Consider the following 27,120-nt stretch of genomic DNA (forward strand, 5'->3'; position numbering starts at 1 on the left):
GGCGTCTGCTAAGAAATGAATAATAAATAATAATAATAATAATCTACAATTGCATGTCTGCATTATTTTGCAGGTGATGCAGTTCGGAAGGATTGATGGCAATGCCTACATCCTAGACTTTCAGTACCCGTTCTCGGCAGTGCAGGCCTTCGCTGTGGCCCTGGCCAACGTCACCCAGCGCCTCAAGTGAAGAATAGAGCTCAGAGAAAGGCTTTTCTTTTGAATATCCTGATTAGACTGATACATAAGGTTCTTGTTTAGTGTGCAGTGTAAGCGAATTAGCCATGGCATCAGAGTTGCAATGCCGCTGGCTTCCATATGTTGGAGCCGTATTTCTAGTGCTGGCTGGAGAGAAGAGTGGAGACAGTGACCTAAGGGGTCATCTTCTGGGACATGAGCTTCGCTTACTGTGGTTGTTCTGCAATTGTATATGCTGCTCTAGCTAACAGAAGCTAGTAGAAACAGTGTCCTCTTTACAGACTGCCTTATATCACTTGTATTGTTTCCTTTTAATACTGTTACATGGAGTTTTTTCAGTCCAGTTTTTAAACACAACAGTAATACTTGAAAATGATATCTGGAAAAGGAAAAGCAAAAGTTCATCAGCTAGAAATTACAGGTACTACCCAGCACTGAAATATATAGCTGTAAAAAAAACAAAAACAAAATAATATTCATAATACAGTAAGTATTTTGGCTCAGCTATGTATATTTGAAACATAGTGCCTAATTTAGTGCTGTGTATCAAGGACTGAAGCGGGCTACTAAACATAAAAGTATGTTTTGCTCACAAGCCATGCGATTTTTGGAAATCGGGCACAGTACTTGAAATGGAAGTGGCAAAATGGAGAACAAATACTTGATTCGTTCTGCAAATCAGAAGAACTTGTTAATAAAACCATTATCAGCTCCACATAGTTCAGTGCACTGAAGCTCCTATAGTACAGTTTCTGTGTTCTTAAATCTATTTAAATGTACATATTATTATTATTATTATTATTATTATTATTATTATTATTATTATTATTATTATTATTGTTGTTGTTACTGTTATTTATGTAACATTAGGTCATCTTTGTACCTTGTTTACATTGTTGTTGAGATGTTGTTTATTTTATTGGGGGGACAGGTAGCCACATTTAAAAGGTAACAGCTTTATAAGGGGTAAATAATACATTTCTTTATATCTTTTTTTACATTTCAGGTTTTGTGATTGCTTTAAATTTGAATGTTCAAATTTCAGTTTTAGATTTTTAATTATACATATTTCGCAAAAGAAAAATCTAAGTTGGAGAATGTAGTACCGCTCTGACACCAGTTTGCTCAAGTACAGTCTGTGCACTTCTTGTGTCACTTCTGTGAAGTGTTCCTACAGCATCCATTACTGGCTACATGACCGACACCAGTGTCGCCCCCTAGTGTTGTGTAATCAAGGTACAGTTTAATTTCATTTCTACCATTTCATACATTTTATAATGTAAACTATTGTTTACATATTAATCAATTAGTATACATTCAGAAAGTGGAAAGCGTTTTTCACAAACATGGCAAACAACACTTTTAGAACTGAACTAATAACTATAAAAAAAGATTAAAATGATTTAACTGAAATCTGCTGCAGAAGTGTTGGTTGCTCATAACTAATGCAGATTGTTTGTTAAAGATGGACCAGAGTACACATTTGTACCCATCACATGCAGAAAACGTGTAAGTTAAACCACAGTAAAAGAGTTCTATTAGCATGAAAATATATATAAAATAGCATACTTACTGTAACGTTCTTTAAAAGAAACTGAGACAGCCTGACAATGTTTTGGCAGGGCTCACATCTACCTGTATTTTCTATTTATAAGTGGGGGTTTTCAGCCAAACTGACTTGGATCCAGGCTCTGTTACCACTTTTAATTATCTAACTTAGATATTCAAGACATCAGAGTTGAAAGACCTTGATTTGGTCTCACAGCTGTAAAACATCTACCTTAGATAGAACGAAGAATTTTCAGTTTTTGTTCAGACAGAGCTCTGTGAGCTTTCAATGGTAGAACTCATGCTTATATGTGATGCACTGTGTGTTTACAATCACCTCTGCCCAAAATAGGATATCATTTATATTCTAACTGCAGCTGTTTGGTAAAATGTGCATATGCACCTTTCATTTTTAGGGCTGGCATGGGCATTATGAGACTGCAGTGCAATATAAATATAGCCACTCCATTGGAAAACACCAGCCTTGTTCATGGACTGGAGCAGTGTATGGAATGGAAATCAGATGCATTCAAATCAGATAATTGATCAATATTTGTCTTCTGTATTTCCTGACATCACAAGTAGTTTTATGACTGAATGATCCCAGCACTTCAGATCTATTGGGTTGATGAGCTGTATGAGTTTTGGTTTCTGCTTTAGGCACAGCAGAAAAAACTCAAGACAAGTCTGTCAAAATATTTTTCTGTAATACATTCTAAAGCTGACCATTCTGCTTAAATAACTGCAATCAAGGTGGACTTGCAGCATTTATATGTTATCTGAGAAAAGAATGTCGATGGTTATTCTTGTTTATTTATATATTGCCTAGTGTATTGACTGACAGTTTTTAGTTGTGCAATATTTTTAATTTTATTTAAGAAAATTAAACGTATATATATATTTTTTTTTCAAATTTGATTTGAAATTTCATGACAGTCCTTTTTACACAGGTTATGTGTAGAAGATGTGGATTAAGGAGGTTAATCCATCCTTGTATTGGTGGTTTATATACAGTTACTTTATTTGTATAAGAATATTTGAAACTAACAATTATAATTTTGGGGATTTGCTGGGAAGCGGTTCTTTGTGTTGAAGGTATTTGTTCACAGTGTATTGTGAGGAGGTCGATGTTGAGTGTTATGCAAGAACTATTTGTAATGCAAATGAAAGAAAATTAGTAAGTACTAAGTGGTTGAGTATTGTAGTTTGTGTCGTAGCACAGGGCTTGTCTGTAGAGTTGATTAATTCTATTGGTGTTATTTGTGCAGTCTCAACATATTTTGTCATGTTTCTGTTTCTCTTACATGTTTTGTGTTCTATAAAGTTTTCTCTTGTTTTTTAATGTTGCCTTGTCAACATGAATAATCTTTAAAACAGTAACCACATTTTCACAATGGCTTAGTTTTTAAGGCTTTATGATGATTCCTTCTACCACATAATGAACTCACGTGCTGTGTAGCAGGCATTAGGACAGCACTTAGAGTGTGAGGCTCATTTGGGCCCCTAATACCTGTTGCACAGGACGTGAATTTAGGTCAGTCAGAAAGAAAGCATGGGAAACAAGTAAAGGACCTGTGAGAACATTGCAAGACGCTACTTTGGAAAAAAAAAAAAGGTGCTGGAGCACCCAAACGTTGGTTTTGAATAAGAAATAGAGAGTTCTGATATGAAGAAACAAAGTTTTTGATGTTTCTCTTTATCTAGTGAGAGATAACAAATGTGTTATAAGCCCGAATTACTACACCTTTTAAGATTCTTTTGAAAATGAAAATGGCTTCATATCAGTTGTCAAGCCACAATCCTGATTGGCATTCAAGTTGGTTTTTGCAGATTCCTCTGAATACATGAGGACAAATGGGTCAATGTAGACTGGTATTAAGGTTCATGGTGATAAGACATGGCATTCACTTTTTATTTTGTTTTCTTATGATAAACATTTGTGTGTTAGAAAAAAGGATGGGTATGCTTCTGATTGAAAAAGGCACTGTGGTATTTTCTAGAAAAGGTATTTGCATTTGTTTATAAATGCATTATTTAGTACTGTAACAATGAACATTGTTTAATTTGATCAAAACTGTTGTGGTCTTGTGTGTTAATAAAGTACATATACAGAGGAATAATTTTTTGTTGGGGGTTTTTTCCATTGAAATAATCCTTACCAATACTAAGCACTTGAAGTGCCAGTATTTGTGAAATGGGATGTATGTTTACTTGACACAGGTAGGCTTTCTTTGATCATTTTTTTCTGACACTATTTTGTAAGCCAGTTTTCAAGTGCAACACTAAACTGCCCTGCTGTTATCATTCCTTTTATTTTTTACCTTAAATGATACAATTCTCATTATTGTTACTGGTTTGTGCCAGGTTTTGTAATGTACTGTAATGAAATGGAAGTAACAAACTGCCCCAATGTGTTTTTTTTTTTTTTTTTGGTTTCCTTGGAAAAATGTACTTGTGTGAGTTGTCCAGCTGTTGCTTTAATAAAATTTGCAGTCTGAAAAATGTCCATGTTCTCTGTTATCATTGTATTAAAGTAAATGACTATTGGGGAATTCATAAACTACTTTTCAGGATTGCATATATTATGGTCTCAATGCCAAAGATGATAACCTGTTGATTTACTACCAGGAAGTGTGCAACTTACTCTGCAGTGTGTACATGTATATTACTCTTACATTTTAACTTGTATCTAGACAAATGTTTTGCGATAAAACATGGTTGCAACATTCTTTTACTGGGAGTCTGGATTTGTGGATGAACTTGACTGCCACATTTTTACATGAACATATTATAGTTACGGATCATGGTTCAGTATTGACTCACAAATCAGCCCCCCTTATTCTGAAATAATGTTTGAGTTGCCAATGGTGATACAGGGACAAGATGCTTTACTATTTTGATTCCTTTCACAGACAGAGAAAGCCGACAAAGGAAGAGGTTTGAGATATGCAAAATATGTTTCCCTAAATCATTTATCTTTGCAAAACATCTGACAAGCAACCCCCCAAAAGTCACACAACCCATGACAAATAACAAATGAACACACCAAATTGTACAGCACATTAAATAATTGTGAATATCCTGAGGAGTTTTAAAAGCTTCCAAATAACACCTAGCAGCACAAAGGAATATCCACTACAAACTCCTCAGGGCACCAGATGATTCTTAATGGTCAGGTTTAGGTTTTAGGGTTCGGTTAGGGTCAGGGCGGGTTGATGTTGGAGAGGCGAGGAGCTCGTGAAGTGAAAGGTGGGAGTGCTTGGCAAATGCCCTACGGACAGTTTCTAGCAGATATTCCTTTCCGCTGCTAACACCTACACATGCTTTTGTGTAAATAAACAATTGCCCCTCACTTAAATAATTCAAAGCTGAAATTTTATTTTGTAATGTATAAAAGCTCCATCTCCCTGTGAAAATAGAAACGGCTGAGCTGGCAGTTTATATTAGAGACAGTTCTATATCCAGAACTATGGTGCTTGTTGCGGTGTTAGTGGCATTGTGGGACATTCTGGAGAACACCGTTTGCTGTGGATTTCCACTACCAACTTCCTGGAGAAATTAGAAGTGGTAACCTTTGGTAAATTGTCACACTTCCCAAGGAGAACAACACTTTCATACTTGTTGTGTCATTTTTATATACAGTATGCTATGTACAAATCGCAAAGTATAATCAAAGATAAGCACTAGATTCAGCTGCAAATTCACTTTTCAAGGGACCAATATTGTACCTTACTGAAATTCAGTTTCCCTGCAGTTGAATTGTTATTAAACAAGCATTAACGTGCACCTTGGGTACAAAGCACTTCAATTGGTGGGATTAACATACATGAAATATGCTCCACAAATGTTAAGTAGGTAGGTATCAACCAACACCACCTTCAGCATTTTTACTGGCTTAACCCCTTTCTTCCAAGTTTCTTGTCGTGTTCTCATTAGTTCTGATGACGTCCATTTATCCTGTGCTGCATTATGATTCACTTCCTGTGCTGCTGGCATCGGGACCCCATCGGTATAGTCTATTCGGAGTAGGACCAGCACATTTGTCTTTTACACCTGCAATACCAAAAAAAAAGACTGGTTAATTTACCATTTGAGCACTTGCACAGGTCACATCATCATAGTAACAGGTCTCAGTCGACCTATATTATTTCATGATGAAATAGTGCTCTAACCTTGGTGCTGAAAAGAAAGGTTCTGTGTTCGTTTTCCACGACTCATATACCATATCGATAACAGAACTACGATCCAAAACAACCATAAAGGCGGAATAAAAAGGGCTTCAAGATCGCCATTTCCAGTAAGAAAAATAAAGCAGCAACATTAATACATCATTATGGACTCAGAGTATCCTGGCTTTGAAATTCCGCTGTACACCGAGCTGAAGTACTTCTGTAAAAAGGCGCACGAAGCCTATAAACAATTAAAGGAGGACCTAACACCGGACAGAGATGATCGATATTACAGGTAATAATTAAATATACGCATCACCCACACATGTTAAGTACAGGATTATGTGTTTGCTTTCAAAGATGAGATATTTATAAATGCTAAACCTCCTCTCATCCTAGCAGTATTGAACCAAATCACTCGAGTAAGCTAGGGCAGATATTGCAAACCCCTGTTTAACCAAATGTGTGCAGGGTTATGTGCACAAAAACATTCTATACAAATGTAATTCTAGTAATAGTAATTGTTTGAAGTGTCTTGTTTTTGTGACACACACACATTCAGTTTTTACCAGAGTCGTGGCCATAATTGAAATCACTGCTCCCTATGTTTTTAAGATATTGAAACATATATCAAACAAAAGTAATGGAAATCGCATTCAAACAAACCTAGTAATAATAGACGATTGTAAAGCACTGTACTTTATTGTATAGCCCATACTAAATAATAAAATGCAGAGTTGGTAAAAAAAAAAAAAAAAAAAAACCGGACGATCACTGAAGAGGCTTTAAATGGTTAAAAAAATACCATTCAAATCGCATCTGTCATTCATCTTTATTCGGGGGATTATTTTGGCATAATTTGGTTTTTATTTGGAAATACCGAAATATTACATGCAGTATATGCAAAGGAATGAATGATGACTAGTTCTTTCAAAATGTCCACTGCGCGAGGTTAAATGCTGGGAATTAGTATGAATCATAATGATTTTGTAGGTTTTATATAATAAACACTGTTTAATTAAATTGACGACTGCGGTATGTTACTGAAACTGCTATACTGTACAATATGGCAGGTAGGTACGCAGCAGCCATCTTGGCTTATTGATGCACTATTGGCAAATAGGTTTTAAGTATATTTTTCAGTGAAGATTTTTTATAATAGAATAACGGTTATTCACTTTTGACATTATCTTTGTAAAACGAGGGCTCACATACCACATGTGCCAGGACCACGACCACTGAGAAGGAAAACATCCCTTAGGTAGGCTAATTTTACAAAATCTGTACATGTCTTTTCAATATGGTCACTGACTAGATAGTGAATACGATTCACTGAAACAATGGCGTATCTAAGGACAATGTGGATCCCCATTCACGCAGCACTATTATTATGATAATAAACGTATTCAGTTCAGTCACAATAAACACACACACATCCCACGGGTCTTGTAAAACAATATTAATACAGTACCAAGTAATACGTTAACTGTGTTTTACACTACATCTTTTAAAAGTAAAGAAAATGCTTCTTGTTGTACAGCATTGACACATTGAAAAACAGGTTTTCTATACTACATAACTATCATTGCCGGATAAATTGTGGTTTATAATTAATATAAAATATACAGACATTCAAATATACATTCGAATATTGGGTAGGGCATTGCATAAGGTCTCTATAGCAAAGCCCCACCAGTCAGAAAGCACTTACTAAATCCATTAAGTGATAATAATAGTATAGCCTTATATTAAAGGTTTTCATTCTATGTCAAACAGAGCTTCCCTTACATCTGCCACCTCAAACACATCTGATCTTCAGCTATTGTTGTACCATAGCAGTAATATCCTGTCACTGTTGAGGTTCATTACAGATAAAACGATCAGTAAAATTTTCCGATATTTGTCAAGGTTTATTTTGCTGGTAACAGCAAACAAGCATGTAGAGCAATAAATTAATTTACATCCTCATTTTCTTTAAAGGACTACATGGCACCAATAAATTGTTTATTGAAAAAAAAACAACAACACGTGTGCTTCCTGGCTGATTGGGGCAATGAAATCACCCCAAATTGACCTATTTTAGGTATTATTGTTTACCTTTGATTTTACAATAATGGGAAGCTTACTTTCTTGCCAGTTGTTTAAAATATATTGAACTGAAAAACAGTATTTGAGATAATAAAGGCTAGACTATGAGAAGATGTGAAATTTGTTTGGATAATCAAATTTAATTTCAGATAATCAGGTTTAGAAAGTGCTAATAGCCAAGGCACTTTTTGCACATAAACGTGGTACATCAATCTCTGGGCACTTTCAGTATTATCCACCTGGTAATATTTTTCAAATAGATTTATGATAGGTGTGTGCACAGTGATGGGGCTCGAAAACAAGCCAGAATAACCAACCTATCTTACTGGGTAAACAGTTTGATAATGCTTCCATCTCCGTAGTCTGAATATTTAAAAGACCGGTTTTCCCACTAACCAAATGGCACTATTTTTCTAAATGGAAAAGCAAATATTATGTTGGAAAATACAAATTCAGTGTAACAAGGACACCATATGATTGTGTGTGTCCTTTTTTTCATATTACAGTATATGTCACCGTTTAGGATATAAGTACGATTATGCAGTTAATTCTAGCATTTGCTAGTATCATTTACTGCATATTACTAGAATTCTGGACAGGATCATCTTAACACAACGAAAAATCAGGCTACTTCTGCCACTTTTTCTGGCTGCTTAGAAGCAAACTGTTCAGTAAGCAGCATTTTATTATGGATAATTCAAGCTTCTGCATATATCAATCTTAATTTGAGCTACTTAATTTAAAAAAAATCAAAATCACCACCTCGTGGGCTAGAATTAACCATTTTCTGATTAAAATCGTTAATATTTTGTATTTTGTCTATAACTCCGCTGTGAACGAGCTGGAGAAAGAAGCTGCTGCAGTGAAGCAGTTATGGCCGTATATAAATTCTTGCCCCGCCCTCCTTTGTTGTAATCCCTCGTCACGTGATTTGAGTGTGACGTTTCGTAGCAATCCTGTTGCACCGATTGAGGTATGCGGATGTGGGCTGGTGAGAGTGAATTTATCTTTGGGCTTCAGCCTGATTCCAAAGTATAATCATGGATCGGTAAGTAAATATTTTTGGTAATATCTGATAATCTGTTAATTACATTTTGATAAGTTATCAGTATCATACGTTCCCATAGTAGCTGGTTTAGTGCTTGGTTTAAAACTCAGGGTCCTGACTTCATGTTTGAATTATCATTTACAAAATTACAGCTCTACACACGCAATCGATTGGTGACGGGTGTTGAAATACTTTGACATAGTCTACCGGCTATACATCACACGTTGCACACAAGGTTCTGTTGTTTAGGAGTCGACAAAACTGTATTTGTCTACATTAAATGTATTCGAAATACCGCAGATACCTCCGTGCCAATAATGAAAAAAACTACATTTTTAAAACAGGTATTTGAACAGTAATTGCAACCATTAAGTGACATGCCTTATTGAAGAAAGTTTGAATTCCCGATTACACTCCTGTAGGACGTGGAAGTTGAGGTAACTTACTGCCCTGCTGCTGAGTGCTTTGAAATCCAACACGAAAAAAAAAAAATTAATAAAAAGGTCACATATGACAAACAGTTGTGCAAGCTCAGAGCAACCAGACTCACAAATACACATTTTCATTTTTCAGTATTGAACTTCAAATTTTGTATCAAATATCACATTTTTATGTCAGTGTTGAACTGAGATAAAGGTAGTTGTGTTTCATTGTATTGATAGAGATGGTAGGAACGCTGCCTGCGTTCGTGGTGCTACATAAATTGCGTTCCGGACAAGAATTACAGGATAGTAGACAAAACGTCTAACAAATGCAGTATATACAGCGCCAAATATGTAACACGCGCATTTTAGTGGTGGTTTTCAATGAAAATGTTTTGTTATGTCGTCGTTTTGTTTGTTTTTCAGAAGAAGGCATGCTTTTCCCTAAAGAGTACGTGCAAGTAGAAATTAATCAACCCCTTTTAACGTTACGAGAAGTAAAACATAACACAAAACAACTTTGTTTAAACTAAAACTACTGAACAAATTCCTCTTTTTTCACGAAAAACATCTTCAATATTAAAATGCTGCTGTAAAAATAGACATTGGATCAAGTTGGAATGGCTTCATATTTTCAGGCTGTGCTGCACAAATGGCATATCCAGCCTGGTTGCTAAGTTTCTTGTTGTGAACCACTTGTACTTTGTTCAAGTCTTCACAATTTACTTCTAGTTTTCCATCTCCAATATAGAAATCAATCCAATTGGAAGAGGTAAAACACTTAAGAGCCAAACACTTGACTTCAGAGTACTTTTACAAATTCACTTTCCACTCTTAAGAAATACAGGAGTCCTGTGTAACTCCAAGTGACACAAAAGTCTACCATGCTGCAATAAATAAATATAGCTATTCACTGCCTGTCTTTGTGGCATTTTGTTTCATAACCAGTGTGATTTTCTGTTGAAAAAACTTAAGGTCTGAAATGATTAATTTGCATATTTTTTTTTTATCAAACTACTGTGTATTTGGAGTACAATGTACTTCAACACCATTGTGAATTTACCAGAATGTTTGTTGTTCTACATTAGTAGATCACAATATTGTTCAGTACCATGTTGAACTAGTTTAAATTGCTCAATTGTGCATTGCTGTAAGCTCATTCATGATAATTTTCTTAATGGAAAATGTGTATGCAGAAATAAATCTAATCTGACATTAATGATTATTTTGTTAAGTGACAATTTATATGCAGGAATAAATACGTTCTTCGATTTATATACCTGCCAATAAGCTTTGGTAAATCACAAGATTAACCGGTAAATGTCTGAAAAGCAATCTATTTCTTCATCATTTCTGACATTTACCACCTTATTTAGTAAATGTTGACATTTACCGGTAACGCTTAAGATTGACCAAATTCGGATCTTTGCCGTAACATATCGATAGACAAAGGCTGGAGAAAGACAAATGTGGCATAGCCCTGTTTTCAGAGGGTCCTGGAGTGCCAAAATTGTGGCAGTATAATTCATTTTGAATTTAAGTAAAAACTGTTTGGAACTGAATTAGAGTATTCAAGGCCTGACATGATGGTCTTTTGTGTTTGTTTCAGGCTGGCGCCCATGCGGCTGTACACTCTCTCCAAGCGGCACTTTGTCCTTGTTTTCGTCGTTTTCTTCATCTGCTTTGGGATAACAGTTTTCATTGGTATAGCAGGTAAGAAAAAAAAGACGCTCTTTTATGTTGTGACATTTATAGACAATAAGCCTGAACTACAGGAATTATTGCCTTATATGCTGTTACTACAGTAAGTGCTAAACGTTTGCTGCTGCTAAGGGCTGTGGTACAACCCTTTGTGTGCTGTTAGTGCTAACCTTTGTTATCCAAAGGCAGTGATTATGATGATGTCAGACCTGCTTCACGTTTTACAGTGTACCAATCTGAATACTGCTGAATCAGCTCTTGGTGAGTTTACAGTGAAGTGCATTTTCAAAGTCAGAGATTGCATATCCTTGTCCTGGTTTCAGAGACACTGAATAGAAACTTACCATGGTACTTTGACAAGACATTTTATTACATTTGAAGGTTCTCATTAGCACCTAGTTTCAAGTTGCTAAAAGTCATGACCGAAGCATTTTTCATCTATTGAATGTAACGCTTTCTTAACACGTACTGTGTTATTGTCAACTTTTTGTGCCTCAGGGGAAATGCTGCTGTCGACTTTTGTAGATAAGCAAAACATTTCCCGGTTTCAAACGTGCAAAAAGCTGAGCTTTAAAGAGTAAAGCAGGTTCTGGAAAATAAGTGTTAGGTGTTGCAACAACTGTTTAAATAACATACCTGTCTTTTTATTTTCATTGTTAACATCCTGACAACTTTTTACACTTATAACTTTAAGCCTGCTTCGAAGCTCTTTTCAAAATGTACCCTAATGCACTGGGGTTTGAGATCTGTTCTCTAAATCACTGCAGGAAGAGCGATTCAAAAAAACAAAACAAAAAAATATATACATAACAGCAAGTGCTCAGGCTTTTCTGTTCTATACCACATGGGGATAGTTATTGCTGTGTTACCTGTTTGACAATGTGGGTAATAATCATTATGCTGTCAGTGCACTAGAGCAGACATTTTGAAAAGAGCTTTGAAACAGACTTTAAAGTTATAAATGTAAAACGTTGTCAGGATGTTAACAGTGGATGGAAAAATTACAAGTACGTTATTTAAACAGTTGTAGCAACACCTGGGGACGTGTAACTATTTTTCGGAACCCCGCTACTTACTCTTTAAAGTGCAGCTGTTTGCACGTTTGAAACTGGGAAATAATTAATGAAAAACCTTTCTATACCCTTTTATGATGTAATCAACGTATATTTATGCTGGGTTGCAATGCAAAGTTTTAGAGAGAGACGCTCACAAAAAATGTAATTGAGATTTCAGGTCAGAGTGAAACTGACATGAACATCTCCAGCAAATGCAATTGTTACAAACCTTTGTGGTTGTAAGCTTTTGATTGTTTAAAACAATGTTTCAATGTATGAAACCGCAATGCAAATTGTTTAAAATGTTTGTTTGAGAAAAGAAAATGGCTGTTACAATGGCTTTACTTTCTGTTTTGCTAATGGGGTTTTAAAAGTGGTATTGTACTATAGGTGCACACTATACAAGATGTGCACAAGGGGTGTTGGCCAAGACTGCCTTGGTTACAGAGATCAAAACTGTAGGCAAAAGGAAAGTATTTAGCAATAAGCATCCTTTTTATAATTCACAGTTCTTGTATAGTATGCACATTTTGTACTGTATTAATTGCCTTCTATTTTTTCTTTAATTGTTTTCCCCACAGGTCCTAAAATCATTGACGAGTCAACATTTAGTGGGTCCAAGCTGATGATATCGAACAACACTTCAAAGGTAAGACTACACCTTGTAGCTATTTTTAATAATGCCTTAAGGCTCACTGCAGTTGTGAATGAACTGTTATAAATCATGGTTAAAATGATATATGTTTTTTTTCTTTTAGACTGGTCCATTCCAGCTGAAGTCACCACCATTGTCTACATATAATCAGCAGCTATGGCTGACTTGTCTAATACAGCTGATTCAGGTTGATGGTAAGTGCTCTAATGTCTCGCTGCTAGGGTAGAATTCTCACTGTGGAACCCGGGTATCTGATAGCATGTCCAGTGAACAGCTATAGCTCCACAGTGTGACAACAGTGGTTACTAAATGTAATCGTGTTCTCTGACTTCAGTAAACTAAACAGTACCGTTTACACTTAGCCACTTATCTATTGTGCCAATTTCTCCAAGAAGCACAACCTGCAAAACTAACATTCATACATTGCTGAAACAGGGCTCTCTATTTAGTAAGCAATATAGCTTATTCAGTAGTGCTATAAATTATCTCAAGTTACTATAAAGCAAGTAAATAATGCACTCAATTAATTTGAGTTTAGTTTAAATGTTTTGTTGTAGTAAACTGAAAATGTACAGATGTGAACAGTGGAACCACTGCTTTTTGATCAGACAAGAATATTGTTTAATTAGGAAACTAATCAAACAGTACTAACTGTATGTCTCTCCTGCATTGTAGGTATGGATTTTCATAAAGAGTTTGATATGAGCATTGAGATAAAAGGTATCATGCAGGATGCTAGTGTGATGCACATCCATGACAATGTTTATAATCGTAGCAGGTTACTTCACTGTGGTGCTGTAAGTATTGCACAAGGTTATCAAATCTCAATGTTTTTTTTATTTTTTAGTTGTGTTGAATAAACCTGGTGCCTAATTAAATGCAGCAAATCGAATACATTTTCTTCTGTGCAATTTTGTTCCCAATTATAGAACTGTATTTAAAAGGTACGTTGTTGGTTTCGTTTGGGACTGAAAGGAAATCTGTATTGATTTAAATAATTGTAGAAATTAACATTCCGCTTTGCTTTGTACATTTTCAGATTTGTGAGGAAATCATTGTGGTACACCTTGGGTATCTAAATTATACACAGTATCAGATAAACGTTTACTTTGAGAAACTCCAGACAATGAAATACGAAATTAAGGAGGTACATTTCACGGTAAGTACAGCATTGTAAAATATATATTTTTTGGTAATGTCAATAAATGGGATTAAATATAGATAAAACCCCTGTTTGGAGACAAAGATTTCACTTAAGCAGAACAGTCAGCCTGAGAGAGTTTTTATTTTTATTTTGAAGTTCTCATGAATGTTGCTAAATTGACTAAAACTGTATGAACTTGATAGGTGCCTCAGAATTAATGGTATAGTGTGGGTTTACTGCAAATCCATCACTGTTTACAAAATGAAATAGTTATTTGTAACTTGAAGCTTAAAATTATGAAAATAAAATATACTATGAAATACTTTAACCTAAATGGCTAGTGTATATTCTGGCATTTTAAAATGCAGAAGTAACTGATCCTTTTTTTGAATTCATTGGTTTTCACCCTGCAGTGGAAGACGTACAATCCCTCATTTTCTCAAGTTGAAATTTGGTTTCGATTTGTTTTCGTGGTCTTCACATTTATGGTCACAGTAAGTATAAAAAAAAGACACATTTTACAATTTTATAAACAAAAACAAACAAACAGTGGAGTTGTTTTATTATTGGATTACTTGATCTCAAATATAGTAGCCATATTGGTCCAGAAATGTAATGCAGACAAAGGTGTCAATATTGGAAAGTACATTCAAGTCTAGTACAAGCATTAATGGTCTGAGGTGTTGGGATACACAGACACTTAACCCACAAGGTTCGGTTATTGGCTTTTATAGAGTGTCAGCCCACAGCGGTCCTTCCTGCCAGATTGAGCCCATTCTTAGCCTCAGACTAAACAACTAAAATAATGTTTTTAAATAAAAAAATTAAAAATCCAGAGTGATGTTTAAAAAAACTAAACATAAATGTAGTAATAAAAAAATAATAATAATATGTGCACGTCAATAAATCCAATAACCTAACTTTAAAAATGTGTTTTTTCTTTTTTTCTTTCTGCCTTGCACACATTCTTTGACGCAGTTGTTTTTGGTAGCCTTGTAAAGATTGTACAGAGTTAAAAGCATCCCTGTAATGTCTTTCTTTCAGTGCCTGTTTGCTCACTCCCTCCGGAAGTTCTCCATGAGAGACTGGGGAATCGAACAGAAATGGATGTCTGTCCTGTTACCACTGCTGTTGCTTTATAACGGTTAGCCACCACTCTTCTTATTTCAGGCTTGGAGTGTTGAATGGACGCTTTTCTTTTGATATTGTCCTTGTTATGGAAACTCTTTGGGCTAAATGCGGTAATGGTACCCTTCACTTTGACCTGTGACTTAAAATGGATTACATAAAATGTGGTCATGTGCCAAATCTGCAACAGAAAATTCTCTTAATATTTGGTACACAGATTTTTCTCAGTTTGGATCAACCTGTGTTATTGCGTTGCTGTTATCCAGAAAACGCTGACCGCCTCACTGCTACATTGTTTCTAAAGCTATTATGTGTTTGTCATGTTTTAGATCCATTCTTTCCCCTCTCATTCCTGATGAACAGCTGGTTTCCAGGGATGCTGGATGATCTCTTCCAGGCTGTATTCCTGTGTGCACTGTTGCTGTTCTGGCTCTGTGTCTACCATGGATTTCGGGTTCAGGTAAGGCAGACATTTTTACATCTCTGTCTCTTTGAAGATCAGCGCCTATGATGGTATTACAGATTAACTGGTTGAGCTGGTCTGCTTTAACCCTCAGATGTCAACCCCCTGGGTCCCTCAAGGCAGTAAATAAGCTTCATTAAACCCCCATTGCTCATAATAAAGAAGATAAGGTGCACATATTGATGCAGTATATGTCCACTTAAATATCTTTATCGAAACTCTCGTGAAAATGTTTGTCTAACAAGTTTCTTTTTAGTACTTCTAATAGGTTTTACCATGTAAATTAAACCAGTATAACACTTTCATTGATATGCAAGGTTTCCAACTTGTTTTACTGTATCTCAACTTTCTTTTTAGGGAGAACGGAAGTGTTTAACATTCTATTTGCCCAAGCTTTTTATTGTTGGCCTTCTTTGGTTATCTGCTGTAACACTAGGGATATGGCAAACGTAAGTAATATAGTACCTAAAAATGCTTTTTTCTTCACCTAATTTTATATGTTCAATGTTCAAATAATTTTGAATATTCTATTTTAGAATTTGGAGAGTTTCATAGTAGAATATTTTACTTAAAACACATAAACTGGCTCTACTGAGCAAAAAGATTACTTGATATAAATATATTTTATTTATATGGTACTTATTATTTTGACTTTTATGGTCTTGAAAGCTAATGATTTTATATCATAGTTAATCTGTTAAAGCATCAGATATATTGGTACTTAAATAAATTGTTGCAATTATACACTGTTACTTTATAGAAAAGGACCTGAATACAACCTCCATGGTTGCCATAGTGATTTAAAAATAAAAAATCAGCATTGACTAGTTTCATTTCACACACTCTTGAAATCAAAGTCAGAAGTGTATCTTGACGGTGGTGTAACAGAACAAGTTGATTGGGTAGACAGATTGTTTTGGTGTGTATAATCAGTAAAGTTATCTTTTCACATATTCATTTTACTTTCATGTTTACAAACCAGTCTGTGCTGAAAGTTGTCTGTGCCACTTTTCATGGGATTCAGTACTGGTCTGGCTTGCCAAACTTGTTTGCTCTATAATCACGAGGCGAGCTTGCTTCTGTATTGACATCCTTATCAATCACTGCTGACTGAAGGTGAATAATTATGCAAGCATACTTGTGCTCTCCTCCCCACGAGGACTTAGTTGAGATAATTGACTGTTACAGTACAGTAGGGGAATCTAATTAAGTAAGTCATGCACATTTGAGCGTAGTGTTCAGAAAATTAAATTATAAACTACTTTAAACTGTAAAGCACAATTTGAGGGTATACCAATTTTATTTTATTTTTTTCCCCCCTTGTCTCTTAGAGTGAATGAGCTGCACGACCCAACCTACCAATTCAAAGTAGACACTGGCAATTTCCAGGTCAGCACTGACTACATATTTTAAAGCGCTCATAAAGCAATATTCACTTCATATATTAGCAGCAATTTTATTATTTAATTAAATAATGAAAAGTTCATAATGTTGCCTCGCTACAGGTGTTTTTGTGTTCTACATGTTTACAGTCTTTTATTTTTTTTTTTGATTGAAGGGAATGAAGGTTTTCTTTCTGATTGTGGTCTCCTTGTATATTTTATATCTGATCTTCTTGATTGTAAGAGCCTGCTCCGAGTTGAAAAATATGCCATACATCGGTAGGTTCTTTTGAGTTCATAAATAATTTACTGTATCATTTAAAGGCAACATGATTTTGTACTTATAGTTTTTATTTTGTTTGCTCCTTCCAGATCTTCGATTAAAGTTTTTGACTGCATTGACATTTGTCGTGCTGGTTATCAGGTAAAAGTGCCTCACATTTCTTTATATATATCATCAAAATGTAAAGCTACCCCTTGTTTTACACAATGCATATTCCTTTCAAAAGGCATACTGGGTGTATTTTCTGCCATATGGCAAGCAGTGGATATTTTTACAAGCTTATGAATCTCCCAATGGTGGGATTCTGAAGGTTCTACAAAACAAGCTGCCAATCCCATGTCTAGCTTACTACTCTCTTTTAGGTTGGGCCTGTATAAAAGTGTACATTTTTAATTCTGTAGATGGCCTAAATATAGCCTCATGTACTGCAGTCCAATACTAGTTGATAAAGCTGTAATGATATAATAAACTGAGATGCAATCAGTTTTAAATTTCTTCATTTTCCAGCATTGCTATACTCTACCTGAGGTTCGGAGCAAAAGTTTTGCAAGATAACTTTGTATCTGAGCTGTCAACCAACTATCAAAACTATATCCTTTCAAGATGATAATCACAAATACCAGCTGTTTTAAATTCTGCAATTTGTGGTGTTGCTTTGAATATTAAAAGCAAGTAGTTTCAAATGGCTTTTTATTTATTTATTTACCATTTATTTACCTTTTTATGATGTTTGCAATTGCTCTGAGTAGTTCTGAATTAGAACTTGAGTGACTTAAAGGACCAACTATGAACAAGTGCCCCAACAAAATGGACGTGCAAGTATGAAGTGGGGCAGTGCTTTGATCGGTTTTGAAAAGCCCCACAACGTATTGAAGTTGCTGTAACTTCTGTTTTCATTTTTCTTCCGTCTTCCAGTTATGGCTACCAGTAGCGTACTTTAGTTTGACCCCTCACAGAAAAAACTTTGTTTTTCTGAAGTGGTGGCTGCAGGTTTATTTGGGTCAGTTTAATTATCATAACACTTTGTTCACACAATATAATTGATCATCCAGTCCGTGTTGAACTTGTTGCATCAGAATTTGATTGTTTTGGATTTTTAGAGTGAAGGTATGGAGGGGTCAATGGATGCTACAGGTATCCATTGAAATTCACGACCAGAATGGGAAGATACATTATTTCTGGTAACTTGAGTAAGTTCTGAGCTTTTCAGAAAAGTTTTAATCATTTTCTTAGTTCATATGAAAAACATCTCTAACAATCTGAGCAGCTGTACTTGGAACTACTCACAAACAATTGCAAATGTCATGAAAAGGTGTGGGAAAGTAAAGTAAAAAATGGTACAAACGCCACTTCAAGCTGCTAGCATTTTAAGGGGATTTATTTCCTGCTTGTGGAACTCCTGTGAGCTGCTGTTTAGTTATGGCTAATCAAAACTGTTTATTTACGGTTTTATCATAAATGACTGGTTTTTGAAACTGTTTACTGTTTTTTTTTTTATTTTGTATATCTTTTCCTGAATGGCTATTAAAATGTCTGCTTTTCATTCTCATTTTGGATAGCATACAGATGTAGTGAGGATCCTGTGAGAATGCTTTAATACTCTTGTTTAAGATGTTCCTTGACTCAATGCGCACCAGCCGAATTTTTATCCTTCTATGGTTTATTGAACTTTTACCTCTACACGTTGGCCTTTGTGTACTCTCCTTCGAAAAATGGTCTATATAGTAAGTGACATTTTTCTGTTACAAACACTAAGAATTAGCCATTGGTTGCCTTTTGGTCTTGTATCATTTTCAATCACACTATGGTATACACTTTTTGAAGACTTTATATAATTTGTCCAAACTAAGTTCTTTCACTAGTCTATTCTAATGACCTAAACGTTCATTTGTGTTTTTTTCACAGACCTAATTTCCCTGTATTATCATTGTATGTAGTAATGTTAATAAGTGGATCATTAATAATCAAAGAATTAACCCATAATAGTATTTAGATTAGTATTTAAATATTAAAATAGAACAAAACAGCTATTGGACAATACAACATTTACATTAATTTGATATTTGAATTTAATTAATGGTTAATATGATGTGAATTTCCCTTTGCACAGCAAGACAAAGACATATCATAATTAATATGAAAAAAAAGATGTTCCAATGACTGCATTTTGTCAGTTAAATTATTGACCATTGTTGTTCTCTGTAGATTCCCAGTTGAAGGACAATCCAGCCTTTTCTATGTTGAATGACTCGGACGACGAGGTTATTTATGGGTAACTATTCTTCTGGTTCAATTTAGAAGCTTTTGTTGATTGTACTTATTTGTTGGTAACAAGTTAAGTTATTAATAGCAAAACATGAAATATTCACAATGTGCTTATTAAAGAAGTACACACTTATTAAAGTATTCATATTTAGTCATTATAGAAGCTGTGTAACTCTGAACGTGTATATATACAGGGTGTTCCAAAAGCCCTGACCCACAGTGGTTGGGATATACTCTTCATGGACCAGGACTATGCAACATCCTGTATAATCCATTACGGTTGTTTTTCCATGTTATTTCTTAAGCTTTGTACAGGAAGTCTTTGTATTTAATGTTCTTTTCTTCAGTCGGTGTGTTCCCGCAGCTCAAAATAGAAAAATAAGGCCAAAGGAAACAAAACCAGTTTGTTTCTGTGGTTTGATGTTGTTGTGTTGTTTTTTTTTTCTTCTTCAAATAACACAATATTATTGTTTTTTCAAGTAGTGACTATGAAGAAATGCCCCTACAAAATGGACGTGCAATAAAAGCTAGTACCAAGTACGAAGATGAGACAGACAGCGACTGAGCTTCTCATCATTTCATTGAAAATGTTTGTGTAGCTATTAAGCTTTGGTAGCAAACTAAAACCACAAGTATAAATATTACATGTACTACTGAATTGCATTTTATTTAAATGTATGTAGGATGACGATATTTTTTCAAATTAGTATTTAGAAATCAATTGCCACTTAACATGATTGAAAGGAAGAGTTAGAGTTAGAATTACACTGCTTCTCTTGGAGATGGGTGATTGATTTTGCTACCAAACATTAACTTCAGTTACAACATGATACAAGGAGTGGTAGTTAAGATTTGAGCTACTGAAAAAAATGAATGAACTTTTTTGTATAATAAGAAACCCCTTTAATTTGAGGTACATTTTTTATCATAATTTATAAAAATGCCTAGAACTGAAAACATTACATATTTACTTTAAAATCAAAGAAATAGATGTCTTATTAGTTGGCTATATACACTCTTCGCCTGGCCTTCGGCCTTAGAGCCCTGCATTTTTACTCGGAACTTAACGGAAAGGAACGGAAGTGTTTTACGAAAGAATTGCCCATGTATAGTTGATGTAAATCTTTACACACCTGTTTACATCATTGTTTGTAGCATTTTTTATAGCTTTAAATTGCACTTTTTGATATATTCATGTTTGATTCCTTGATGTCTCTTACGATATTCTTTATATTTCTAAGGTAACCAGTGAAGTTCAGTGTTGTTTCCCAATTGATAATTCTTTTTTTTCTTTTAAAATACAATTTCTGTTTTTAGTTAGCACATGCTGATTTATCAACTTTACATTCCATGTTTAATGCTGAAGTTGCTGACTTTTGTATTAATGTGTATTTTCTGTATTGCATGATGATACTTAAACATCAGATTACTGTACAGTTCAAAAATGGTATCATGAAAAAGCAGTTCTTATGTTGGTAAGGTGAGGTTGAATAGTTTTTTTTTTTTCTCTCTTTGGAATTGGATTTTATTGGATTTTATTTCAGACATTGCCCATGTATTTATTGTCACCGTTCTCTGAATTCAGCCTTTGTCCGTAGTACATACAACATTTCAAAGAATTAAAGCATTTATTGTATTACATTATAGTAAAATCGCACAGTAGTGGATGGTTGAGGTAGAAGTTTGTTGATTAAACATAGGGCTGCATTTATCTCTTGGATTTCAAAAAGTAGGCAATTGGCAGCATTCATTTTCTAGGGATTTCACACACTGGAAGGGCTGCTAAACTGTATCAAGGCAGGAAATCATAACTTACCATATGTGAACTTATTGAAGTTAAGTTTTTGTTGCTGGAGGGGGTGGGGGGGGGAGTTTAGTGGTTTATCCTGTTGAAATGACAATTCTTATGTCCTCATCTAGTACATTTTGTGCTGCACCTTCTTAAACACAACTGGGCCCCTTACATTTATCCAGTTAGAACAGATTAAAAGCGTGCTATAAAAACATCACATACTAAAACCTCAAATATTCATTGGTTAAGGGTAATATGCTTTGATTTGAACCACTTAACTACAACTAAACAGCATGGCTTGTACTCCAATAAACATCTGCCAAAGACTTTCAACTATTTTCAAAAATACTTCCATTAGACACCCCCTGATGGGTAACTGTGACAGACCAAACTGAATATATGTTAGAAAACCCTTACATATTTGTGCTAACGTTCTTTAAGTAAACGGTCAACACAGAGATTGGTCATTTTTGAAAGTTTTAAAATACAGCAATACATTAGAGAAAGCTTTCCTCCAATTCAAAATGTTAAATGCCAAATAGCAACTGCCTTGATTATCTTTTTGGTGGTTTGATATTATTATTATTAGTGTTACTATTAGTAGTCGTAATAGGGCCAGTTTTAAGCTGGGTAGGATCTAGAAACAACATTTTCTGGATTCTTTTAGTTGGTTGCCAGTACTATATGTACTTTTCGTAAGGTCCATAGTACGGGGAATTGAACCCTACATTTACTGTATTAGTTTTTATTATTAATCATTGTAATCAAATAGAAGAAACAGCAGCAAAGCACAATATTGTGCCTTGTATATGGTACATTTCATCATGACATGAAACCATATATAATCATCAGATTTATACCTTTTTTTATTTGTAATATCACGTGGGTGCCAATTACCTATTGTACAGTTCTGAATGGCAAACCACAGGTCATGATGTAGGTAATTATTGTGTTGTATATTGTATGTCTGTATGAAATTAATCTGTAACTCATATAGGAAACTGATGTGTATGATAAAATGAATGTAGAGTTAATATCAAGCTGTACAAACAGTGCTAGTTAACTCACTATGTACATATGGAGGAACACTGCTTTTAAATCGATGGAGAAGCAGGTATAAAATGTTAATAAATCACAAAGATACTCTCTCCCTCATTAAGAAAAACAAGTTTTAAATGTGCAGGCACCATTATAAAAAGGTAGTCTACCAATATAAAAAGGTACTCTGAAGTCTAGTTGCTCTTAAGGCAGGGACTCTTCAAAGCAAGATTGTACCGTTAACTATTAACCAGAACGACATTTTATTAAGCAGGAGAGAGGATTCATTTTTGATTCTCTTACAAGTTATGGAAAGGATAACTGTAAATAAATCACTGTGGTGTTCAGGAAGTATGTTCAATAAAAAATGTTTTAAATGTATAGTTGATTTTTTCTTTTTTAACTAATGATAGGTACAATTAAATCAGATTTAAAGGTGTGTGTGTGTGTGCTATTGTGCACAAATATACTGCTTAATTTTCCCAGTGAAAAAATACTTCATTACCAAGTATATTTTCATGAATTCAACAAAAATGACCTAGAACTTAATTTGTACAATATGGACTTATAAAAAGGGTGAAGAAAACCTTCTGTGACTCTATACAGGACCAAACACTAAAGCAAACCAAGGTTACTGCTGCAGCTATTCCAAATATTGTAATTTCATCATTATTTTTCTGTACACTTTTGCATTACATACAAAAATAAGTTAACAAAAAATAGACAGGGAAGGGGGCGCTGCGAGACACATAACACACATCTGACTAAAAAACAAAATAAATTAACTCCCTCTCTATAATGCACGTGTAGTGAAGCAAAAATGTAACTTTCTGAATTCACCATGCACAAAGCACCACGTACGTAATCAATGCTATTTTTTACAAATAAAAAAAAAGGTAACATTCCCACTCATGGATCTTTTTAATTGGCAGTTTTTTAACTATAAATAGCCTGGCTAAACAGCTGTCAAGAGTTCAGTTCGAAGTGACAGACAAGCAAACCAAGTGCGAGAAGGAGAGCGGGTCAGGCGAGGGGAAGAGGGAATGGGCTTGCCCCAGGTTTGGCTGCCGGAGCGGGGCTGAAGCGTTTCGACTCCCAGAGAAAGCTGCAGCTCCTCTCGCAGCAAAAAAGTAAATATATTAGGAAAGATAGCCACGTAATAGGCGTAATACTTATTTAGTTATAAAACAAACGCTGAATAAGATGTCTGTGTTATAAAGTGCCAGTAGAGCTTTTCTTCAGTTCAGATACTGAATCAAAAGGGAGAGACAGAAACAGAAGTTAAACTGAAGTTGTTTACAGTTTGAACAGCGGTACTGTATTTACTGTAGAAATATTGCATGAATCACTAGTATAGGGAACTGGGGGACATGCTGTAGGAGCGTTATATCCGAGGTGCGTTATAATTGAGAGCCTTATAGCGAGGGAGCACTGTAACTGGACTGATATATATAAATTTAATTTATCTTGGTATTCTACTTTATAAAACAGTTATAATGATAGAGCAACAATGCAAGGGACTTGTAAAATACTATTAAAATAGAAGATCTTTAAATAAGTTTTGTTTGTAGCTATTCTGAATAAAACAACATTTAGAAATGTGTAATAATTTATTTAAAACTTGACATAACATGGAATAGAAAAACAAAACAATTCAAAGTGCAGCATGTTACAATTTTAACACCCAAGAACATTTATGTTGAATTATGGCAACAGTTAAAATCCACAAATAACACTTAACACACTGAACACAGCCTACAGACAAAAATGTATTTTAAATGAACATAACCACTAGTATTTGCGTGAAAAATAACCAAACAGGACTTTTATAAAGGTATAAAAGCAGGTATTTTATAAAGCTAGTCCAAATACACTGACAATACAGTACATAGATTTATTCTCCCATCTCACAGTGCAGCTTCCTGCAACATAGAAAACAGTCTGTTAAAAAGGTTAAAACAAATATATTAGAAACACAACTTAGACCACCCCACGACAAACCCAAAATAAGAAAAACCTGTTAAAACACAGAATCCCAACCTTTTAAGATGTTTCCCAAGTGTCAATATTTTCTTCCTCTTGTTAACTATCCACCGGACACACCTCCTCTTAATGAAATCCGTAAAATTCTAAATCAGTTTCATGTGTATTTTACCCAGGTCTACTTCCCCTCAACATACCATCAGTGGAATTGTCCCAGAAGCAGGAACTAGCAGTTTGAAGCCCTGCACCATTCTTCTGCATGATAATACAAGTCACTGTTGAAATAATACAAATATATTACAGATAGTGTCTCAATTTACATATTTAGAAAGGCAGTGCTGTGTTGGACCATGTTGAAAATGTAATCTCAGTAGTGTTTTATAAAATGTTATCAGATTAACAAAAACCATCAATTGGACACAAAAGCAGACTCTTCAAATGTCTGTTTTGCTTCCTGAGCTATAAGAGTTTGAAGATGTGCTTTATAACCTCTTACTGCTGCAAGTGGTAGTAGTATTAAGCATTACTATTTTTCTCACAGTGAGGCACAGCAGCAAGCAAGTTTTAAGAGCAGAGGAAGCTTGTGTACTTATAGCTGAAACGTGGGGATTTTATCCAACCTAATGGTTTTTGAATAAAGTTCATTACACAGAAAGCTGAACTACAGAAGCATATGCAACACATCATTACAAATGACTGTAGGACACTGCAGCTTTAATACCTATTGTATGTAGAAGTTTTATATTTTACAGTAAATAATGTGGAAAAATAATCTTGTTTTTGAGCACCCCATTTCCTTTAGAGAAACTAATGAAGTTATATGCTGCTAAAGGGGAAACAGTCATACCTATGCAGCATAAATTCCACAGCAATGTATAACAGTAACTATATGACTTTCTCTCTTTACACTCACCGATATATTTAAAAGGTTTGCCCAGTTTTGTCAGTTGACTTAGGCACTGCTCCACCACATTTGTTGACCACTGGTTTACTCTGCTATGCTGGTAAGCATTTCCTCCAATAGCACCTTCAACTGACTGGAAACAAATGAAAATTGGTAACTATCTTCAATATGGTTTTCAACAACGACAAAAAATGCTGATCTTTAAATAAATACCGTATTACTTAGAAATAGCGCTGCAGCGTTTATTTTAAATTGTTAAAAAAATAAACGGCTGCTGCAGTTAATTGAGGGCCTAATTTATCAGAAATACTATGGTTTTTGAACGGTGCAGTATTTTATTACATGATTTAAGGCATTTTAGAAGCGGCGCCGTGAGAGGCTCAGATCTGCAGCACTATACTGTGTGTTTTGGGGGCTTGAATACAGTACATTTACTGACAGTTAACAGGAGCCTATTAGGTGGGAGTTGGGAGGTTATCTTTACTATAAAATAAAATTTGCTTACTAAGGTGTGTGTACATTAGTTTGTAAATCCATGCTGGATTGAGGCTGCAGTCTCTTAGGGGCGTCACGTGTACATTGCCATAGTTGCGCATTTCTTTATGTATTTTTTGAGCAGGGGTAGAACAAAACACCTTTACGTTTCTTTACTTAGAGCGGCTTCTATGAAAAAGCTGCAGTGAGGTGTTCATTTGAGGGAGGGGCGCTAATTCGAAGTAATACAACAAAGCAATATACGGCAGCAACATTTTTGTAAGACTTAGCCAGTAAAGGACAACATAGTCGCCTCCTTACCTCTTTGATGATGGTGCTAATTTCGTCAACAACAAAGGTAGTCTATTAGAAACAAAGACAACATTTACATTTTGATGAAAGTAATTTTGGTAGCAAACATTTAAAAGTTGGTAGATATAAGATATAGTACAGACACAAACAGTCTTTTGCTTAACCCCGTTTGTAAAGAGTTTTCAGATTGAGAAAGAAGTCAGGGATAGACACGCTTTCCCAAACACCCGGCTACTTGATTGTTCGTGTTTGCATCACAAGGATGTCAGAATATCAAATAATTCTTAAATTCAAACATAACGGACTGTAATTTGTAAACGAACAAAATTAACTGGAATAAACGTACATTATGTACGAGTATTGGTATGACATTAAATCAATTCTAATCAATAATTAAGATCTTGCTTTCAAAAACCTTCACCTTGGTCACTGTGAAGCCAGTGCTCTCACACAACAATATCCTGATGTGCAACAATCAGTCACTTCCAGTTGTTTAATGAACAAATACACGTATCTGTTCACATGGTTATGTAAAACCTAACAGTGACTTAACTAGTGAAAAACATACACGACCCAAATTGTCAGTGCTGATAATAAGTATAGTAAAGAAGACGATATGTAAAATAAATCACATCGATTTTTTTTTTTTAGCACAAACTGAACATCGTTTGTTTTCTTTTTAATTAAACTGCCCAGTTCACTGCTATCAACCTGACGCCACAACTGAAAATTGGACATTGTGTCCTATACTGTAGTTACAATTTAGATGCGTATAAATAACCGCACAACTTAATAACGAAACCGCGTTATTTTTATAGTTATAGTCGATTCTGTATTACTTTTATTGGTAGTTTCATAAACCGAAATATAATGTATTGTTTACCTCCTCTCCAGTCTGAAACTCTTCCATGTTGTTACTGAAGGTGCTTCCCGTGCTCCACTTACTGCGCATGCGCACAGCTGTTACATGCAACCCTTCCAAAGGGGTCATGGAATCCCTGTATTGGTGCCACTGCCGGTGTCATAGCAACCCCCCCCCCCGTCAGGAGACATGCCAGTGTACGAGTC

The 27,120-nt window shown here is 34.9% G+C and overlaps 3 protein-coding genes across 7 annotated transcripts in view; 2 read left to right on the top strand and 1 right to left on the bottom strand.

Moving 5' to 3' along the window:
- The window catches only part of LOC117410975 (tubby-related protein 4-like), a 47,156-nt gene extending 44,036 nt beyond the window's left edge, over positions 1-3,120 (top strand). For all 3 annotated transcript variants that reach the window (XM_059025187.1, XM_034017959.3, XM_059025188.1), the window contains one exon: positions 74-3,120. In XM_059025187.1, the coding sequence (XP_058881170.1) occupies positions 74-190 (117 nt within the window). In that variant the 3' untranslated portion in view covers positions 191-3,120. The remainder of the gene's footprint in view (positions 1-73) is intronic.
- A 2,646-nt stretch (positions 3,121-5,766) lies between these two features.
- Positions 5,767-22,760, top strand: LOC117411575 (transmembrane protein 181-like). 3 transcript variants are annotated; one of them, XM_034019224.3, is made up of 17 exons: positions 5,767-6,210; positions 11,083-11,186; positions 12,811-12,878; positions 12,988-13,078; positions 13,560-13,681; positions 13,924-14,043; positions 14,442-14,522; positions 15,073-15,172; positions 15,486-15,616; positions 15,977-16,068; positions 16,951-17,008; positions 17,178-17,280; positions 17,374-17,425; positions 17,792-17,874; positions 18,919-19,008; positions 19,490-19,556; positions 20,030-22,760. In XM_034019224.3, the coding sequence occupies exons 1-17, from the start codon at positions 6,080-6,082 to the stop codon at positions 20,112-20,114; spliced, it is 1,578 nt and encodes a 525-aa protein (XP_033875115.1). In that variant the 5' UTR covers positions 5,767-6,079; the 3' UTR covers positions 20,115-22,760. The 3 variants fall into 3 exon arrangements, with proteins under 3 accessions (XP_033875115.1, XP_033875116.1, XP_033875117.1); XM_034019225.3 differs by having other exon boundaries at positions 20,033-22,760; XM_034019226.3 differs by lacking the exon at positions 5,767-6,210 and adding an exon at positions 8,926-9,051.
- A 1,210-nt stretch (positions 22,761-23,970) lies between these two features.
- On the bottom strand, positions 23,971-27,069 carry LOC117411555 (dynein light chain Tctex-type 1). Its single transcript, XM_034019197.2, has 5 exons — positions 26,936-27,069; positions 26,062-26,103; positions 25,276-25,399; positions 24,560-24,637; positions 23,971-24,301 (listed from the first exon to the last, which is right to left on the bottom strand). The coding sequence occupies exons 1-5, from the start codon at positions 27,041-27,043 to the stop codon at positions 24,231-24,233; spliced, it is 423 nt and encodes a 140-aa protein (XP_033875088.2). The 5' UTR covers positions 27,044-27,069; the 3' UTR covers positions 23,971-24,230.
- Between the last annotated feature and the right edge of the window lie 51 nt (positions 27,070-27,120).

Source organism: Acipenser ruthenus, chromosome 6 (genome assembly GCF_902713425.1).
Source record: "Acipenser ruthenus chromosome 6, fAciRut3.2 maternal haplotype, whole genome shotgun sequence".
Lineage (NCBI taxonomy): Eukaryota > Metazoa > Chordata > Actinopteri > Acipenseriformes > Acipenseridae > Acipenser > Acipenser ruthenus.